Below are 6,728 nucleotides of genomic sequence, written 5' to 3'. Positions count from 1 at the left end.
AGCGCGTGATGACAGGGATAGTGATGGGAAGTCCGATTCATTTTTGCGTATCTCTCTTTCAAACGGTTCATTTCTATGAACGGGCTCGAAAAACTGATTTGGCGGTTCTTGCTTCTTTCTGACATACAGGCGAGCACATATCGCTGTTTTTTTTATGGGTGTCCCTGTTATGTTTTATTACTCAGGGTTTTACTGTAATTTCATGTATCCTGATTCGGTTTGTATTCTTTTAGAACCTAAATAGGTTATAAATTCGGACTGCTCGGACCGATTTAATCCGATTCGTGAAAGAATTGTTCGACACGGTTTTTTTTAGTGGGTTCAACTGATTAATGGAAAAGATCCGACTCAAATGAACAATTCGGCCACGAATCAGGCATCGCTGCAGAATAAACATTAATACGCATTGCATACAAATGTAGTAACCAAAATAAACTCCGACATTCAAATGAAATACATTATTTTAAATCTTATATGAAATATTTACGATTTATTTTCACTGACTCCAACTTTGTCTTTTATTGGTTGTGTAAGGACTGCAAATTGCATATTATTCGCATTTAAAGCTTTCAAAATGCTCCCTATAATGAGAAATATCCTTAGTGGGACTGTTTGTGTTTAGATAAACAAATTAACCACATGAGCCTGGTAATGGCAGGTATAAAGCATGCAGTAGGCAAAGCAAACACAGCTGTTGTCATCCCAGGGAAAAGGTGGCATTGCTAAAGATGATGCTCCCTTGCTGACATTCCAGACTCCATGGCATTCAAGGACTGTCATATAATCTGCCTAGATGCATGTTTGTTTTTCTTTCCCTCTCCAGCAATCTAAACATGACAGTAATTCATCTTCTCCCAACATACAGCTGATGATATGTATACATACTGCTCCAGTATATAGTGTTCAGTTCATCTGAGATGGGTTTTATTTTCCATTTTATTTCTTTGCCATCTTTATTGTTTGCTTTATATTGTTTGTAAACATTAGAATAATTTTATAAAAGTAATTCTTTGTTAATCTGTCGGTATGACTTCCAGTTAGATGTATGCAACTTACAGAAAAAGACAGGTTGAGATTTGCAATTCTTAGGCTACTGCACATTTTATTTTGATGTTTTTTTAAGTCTCTATGACTGTTACATAAAGCCTGTGAGAGATAAATTGATAACCCAAATAAGAAGTAACAAACAGTAAAACTTTATATTCAAGAAACCAAAAACCATGACTTGACATGAACTTGACTTTAAGAACAAAATATACAGCAAACATGAGGGGTTTAAATACACTGATGAACTTAACCATTTAACAAGACTAATAAACAAGAACCAATGATGAAACCAGACTAAATAATAAGAACCCCCAGGATACTTAAAAATAAAACACAAAATTGTCATATCAAAATAAAAAGACATGAACATAAACCATGACATAAAAACAAGCTAAAGAACATGTTGAAAATGCTGAAAGGCGTATATGAATGTCCATCTTAATAGGCAGGTAAACAGCAGCCTGTTGTAGTCTTCTCCTTTTCTTCTCAAACAAGAGGCAAACCAAGGTAACCGGGCCTAACGGTTCAGCTGTTCACCACATTCATCCTAGCCATCAGCACTGCACTATATTTACCAGCTTCCTGGGTTACACAAGCCTGCCAAGGGGTGTGCACAAGCCCTCGACCCCTTCCTCTGTCCTCCGGATAAGCCTAGTTCTCTTGTCACTGCCATAGTAAACACACTAAAAGAATGGTGCACGGCCTACCGCTGAGGGAACAAACAAGGGGAGGGTCACATGTGAGACCCGTAGGACAGCAGCCCTCCAGACTATTCTAGGTAACTGGAATGTATACAGCGACCTCATGGCAGACTCCAAACTTGAGACCTCATGTCTTTCTCCATGCCACTTTTGACTGTGTCGTCTTTGAGAAAGAAATTCGGGAGAAATGTATTTGCTTTTATCCTGCTGAACTGTGTCTGATTCACATTGGAACTTAAGAACAAACAGGTGAGTTCAAGAGCTACTTTAAAAATATAAACAGGATTGAATTAATGTACAAATCGCAAATTCTGATATAGGTCATATGCTTTTCCTGAATTGTAATTTCCTGCTAGTTTATATGTAGTTCAAATCTAGTTATTTTATGTTACATGTTTGATGAACTAGAGAATTATATTAAAATCCTTATTTATTGAGGTTCTCTTACGGTAATTATTGTTACTCAGCCATTTTCACAACTGATAATTTGATGTCTATTTTGAAGCTGTCTTTTTTTTTAAATGAGTGCCACTGAAATGTGATATGGTATCTTTTTTCTCTGGGGAATACGTTCAGCCTTGTTGTGGTGTCTCAGAATGGTGATTAATAATAAGAAAAAACAATTAGCATCCCAAAATAGACGTCAGATCGGCCCATGTGACTTGGAGTGAAATAAAATCAGTAGCTGTCTCTGGGGTGATTAGACGACTTAGTGTTGATAATAGGCCCATGAAATGTCCTGGTCTAAATGGTTAGGCTGTCAAGGGCAAACCTACCGAGGGGATCAGAAACAGCTGGCAAGTGATACAACGGCGTTGATAAACTTAGCTTTGATTGGGAAATGTAGCCAAGGGTTACATGTGAATGCATTAAAATGATTTAAGGGACACTGGAATAGAAGATCCGGGGTGATAAAGTAACAGAGAAAGAGAGCTTAAAGGGAGGGAGGATAGGCTGTGTAGTGGCCATGACAAAAGCAAATGGTAACTTCTTACTCATCGTGACTGAACGGGAATGTTTATTTGCCATTAAACTCTCAATCCTTACCCTTTGCAGCATGGCTAGTACATCAACAGAGATCTTTCCGTTCAAGGACCAAGAGCTCCCTGCTCACCTCCTGTTTCAGTTGAACATACTGAGACAGGAGCAGATCTTTACCGATGTGATCTTGTGCATCGAAGACAGGGAGATCCCGTGCCACAGGAACGTCTTGGTTTCCAGCAGCCCATACTTCCGAGCCATGTTCTGCAGCAACTTTCGGGAGAGCAACCAGACTAGAGTGGACCTGAAAGGGATTGCATCGGAAGTCATTGAAGGTGTCGTGGATTACATCTATACTGGTACCATCACCATCACCATGGAGCTTGTGCTGCCATTGATGCAGGCGGCCTCCATGCTGCAATACGGGAGGCTCTTTGAAGCCTGCTCCAACTTCCTACAGGAACAGCTCAATCCGGAAAACTGCCTGAGCATGATCCGGCTCTCGGAGATCCTTCACTGTGAAAGCCTCAAGGAGAGAGCCAAAGAGATGGCCGTGCGGTGTTTCTCGGACGTAGCTGCTTCCGAGGACTTCTGCGAACTTTCCCTTCCCGAGCTAATGTGCTACCTGGAGGATGACCGACTGTGCGCGGAGGAGGAGCAGGTTTTTGAGACGTTACTTGCATGGATCCACCACGACCCCTTCTCCCGTCGAGGAGCCATTCACGACCTCTTCAAGAAGGTCCGGTTGCGGTACATCCATCCGACGTACCTCTTCCAGTTCATCGCCAACGATCCGCTCGTCCAGTCGTCTACACTGTGCACTGAGATCATCGAGTCTGTGCGACGTCTGATGTTTTCCGTAAGCGCCAAATGCACTCGAGAGCTGAAGCCTCTCTGGACCACACCGCGTCGCTACACCTGCCGAGAGACCCTGGTGGTGGTCGGAGGCCGCAAAAACAATGAACAGACATCTCGGGAGGCACTTCTCTACGACGAAAGGACTCAACGTTGGCAGTGGCTTGCTAAACTACCTTTGCGACTCTATAAGGCGGCTTATGTCTGTATTCACAGCATTCTGTACGTGGTGGGTGGCCTCAGTCTTAGTCTGGTATCTGGAGACAGTGGGGTTAGTGCCACAGTGTACACACTCTCATTGAAGACGAACCAATGGAGGACTGCCGAACCCATGCTGGTGCCAAGGTACGCCCACCAATGCGTCTCCTACCTTCACTTTATCTTCGCTCTTGGTGGAATAGGGCCGAATAAGCAGATCTCAAATGCGGTAGAGCGCTACAACAGCATGTTCAATCAATGGGAGGCCATGGCGCCGATGCCCACAGCTGTCCTACACCCTGCAGTGGCGGCCAACGACCAGAGAGTTTATGTGTTTGGAGGCGAGGATGCCTTGCAGAACCCAGTGAGACTAATACAGGTAACAAAAGTCATTCGGAAAAGATAATCTGTGCTTCGCTCAAGGTGTGATACCACAAATACCTCTCATCTTTCCAAGGTTTATCACATCTCCCGCAACTTGTGGTCTAGACTGGAAACCAGGACAGTGAAGAACGTCTGCGCACCTGCTGCAGTGATAGAAGACAAGATTTTTATTGTTGGAGGTAAGTAAATATTGTAAGAAAAAATATGCAACATACATTCCAAAGTAATTTATTTATTTTAAAAAGAAGTCATAATGTAAAACACTTTTTGTAAATCTATGTGAAATTTTTGCATTAATTATTGATAATTAAGTTTTAAGTTGACACATTTTTTACTTTTATGCCTCCCATTGCTCACAACAATATTTAAAGGCCCCCTATCCATAATTTAGTTTTCCAAAACTTATTTAAAAATAGTTATAAAAAATGTGAATAAAATAATTAGATTTAAAATTAATTACATTTCTGAATCCCATAAGTTTAAAGGATGTTCTTCGGTGTTCCCATCCTTTTTAAACAATTTATTTATTTATATTAATCTTCCATCCATTCATGCTTTACTGGTTAAGAATTAGGGATAAGATTAATAAGAATTAGAGATAAATAAATAAAAAATGTTTTACTCACAATTTCTTCCCAATGTAATATTTCAGAGCTGAGCATAAGTAGAAAAAGAAAAAAGCCCATGGAGTTGTAATATTTTAATAATTTACATGACATTTCCAGGTATAGAACACACTTTTAAAAATTAGGCTACCTCATATATGCAGATTTTTCTATATCCACTAGGAACCCTGGTTCTTCGAAGAAAAACTGATGTTGAGGGGGTGAATTAAAAGAAGAAATATCTTGATTTTAATTTTTTTATTTTGGTTGTTTTGTCTTTTAAATCATTTTAAATGATCTTGAGGCCCCCTAGAACCACTGATTTAGTTGAATAATTGAACAATGTACAACAGAATCATATAGAGATACATCTGAATTACACTATAATTGTCTTAATAGTATTAAAACTATAGAAACATTTTTTTCAAAATAAAGACATTTTTACCGTACAAATCTAAATGGCAACATTAAATAAATTCACAGGTCAGTATACAATGTCCAAATTTGTATAATTTAGCCTCAAAACTAAACTCATGTCATAATTAATCAGAGCATAATTCAATAAATAGAGTAACATTTAATAAATGTTGAAATGAAATCAGTCAAGAGGAAAATCCTTGTCCCTTCCTATAGGATCATACAATATTCCAACCATGAAACATCTGTTGAGTTGATGCATTAATTAAACTGCTGTGTTTTGCCAATCTTTTTAGGATACACGAGTAGAGTGATTGCCTACGACACGAAAGCTAATAAATTTGTGAAGTGTGCAAACATGAAAGAGAGGAGGATGCACCATGCGGCCACAGTCATCAATAACAAACTCTACGTGACCGGAGGACGCTTCCTCAACGCTCATGATGTCATCGAGGACTCCGACTGCTTTGAGTGCTATGACCCTAAAACAGATGTGTGGACTTCTAAAGGATCTCTACCGTACAAACTGTTTGATCACGGTTCGCTATCGCTGATCTGCGTCTCCAACCGCCCCAACCCACCATGATTGCTCAGGGGGTGCAACATCTCTGCTTGGGCGTCCCGTTCGCTCCCCTGCTCATTAAGGGAAATGAAAAATATGGGGCCACAGCTGAGACTGGAAACCATCTGAGGAAGGTTGCATTGGTTTGTGGGTTGAGTATATCTCAGCTGTGGCTTTGATGGTATGCTGCTGGTGCTCGCCAGCATCTGTGCTGTCTTAATCAAAAGAGATTTGAGCTGGCAATTGCAAGTGTCACAGTGGACCTCAGGGAGTGAGCCCAGGACCTCAGAGCAAAATGGCAGACTTACGCAATGCACAGCTGTCCCTGAAGAACTGCGAACCAAAAATCTTTAGACAGATGTTTCTCATCAGAACAGCTCGAGCAGCCAATTTTTTAGTCAATAGTGCCTTGTTAGCCTGAATTGAATTAGAATCCAGGAGATGTGACAATCTTTTTAGCAGCCAGTGTAAAATCTGAAAGCATAAGGACATGAGTATGTGATGGAGTAATTGATGAGGTGAAGAGAACATTCCCTCGGAGCTATGGTGTGTGGTCGGTTCTGTGTAATTAATAAAGGCTCAAAACAAACCTAATGGATCATGAAATGATGAATCATGACACCTACTTCTAATGAACAGAGTTGACTATTTCTGCTACACACATTAACAGATGCATAAAATCAAGCATACAACAGGGTCATGCATTTCAAATCAACCAAATTTCAGAAACTTCCCCGGCTTTTTCTGAAGGAAGACAAACATAAATAGAGATGAAAGCCAAAATATTAAATGTTATGGATGAATATTTATGATGTAATCCACTATTTTATGCATGAAAAATTCAGGCAAAAAACACAAGTGCTTTTTCCCATTTTGAACTGTCACCGTTGGCATATAATGCATCAAAGATTGCTAAAGTCAACAGATTTTACTGAAAGACCTACCAACCTCAGTGTAAAAATAAAATAATGACGCTGC

The 6,728-nt window shown here is 40.0% G+C and overlaps 1 protein-coding gene across 1 annotated transcript; it reads left to right on the top strand.

Moving 5' to 3' along the window:
• The first annotated feature begins 17 nt into the window (after positions 1–17).
• Positions 18–6,339, top strand: klhl38a (kelch-like family member 38a). Its single transcript, XM_084130079.1, has 4 exons — positions 18–1,997; positions 2,805–4,161; positions 4,240–4,345; positions 5,485–6,339. Exons 2-4 carry the CDS (start codon positions 2,806–2,808, stop codon positions 5,772–5,774), a joined length of 1,752 nt encoding a protein of 583 aa, XP_083986205.1. The 5' UTR covers positions 18–1,997; position 2,805; the 3' UTR covers positions 5,775–6,339.
• The last annotated feature ends 389 nt before the right edge of the window (positions 6,340–6,728 follow it).

This window comes from Abramis brama (genome assembly GCF_963993115.1).
Source record: "Abramis brama genome assembly, chromosome: 12".
In the NCBI taxonomy this organism is placed as follows: Eukaryota; Metazoa; Chordata; class Actinopteri; order Cypriniformes; family Leuciscidae; genus Abramis; species Abramis brama.
Note: the sequence above shows the minus strand (reverse complement) of the source record. Positions and strands in the feature narration are given on the sequence as shown.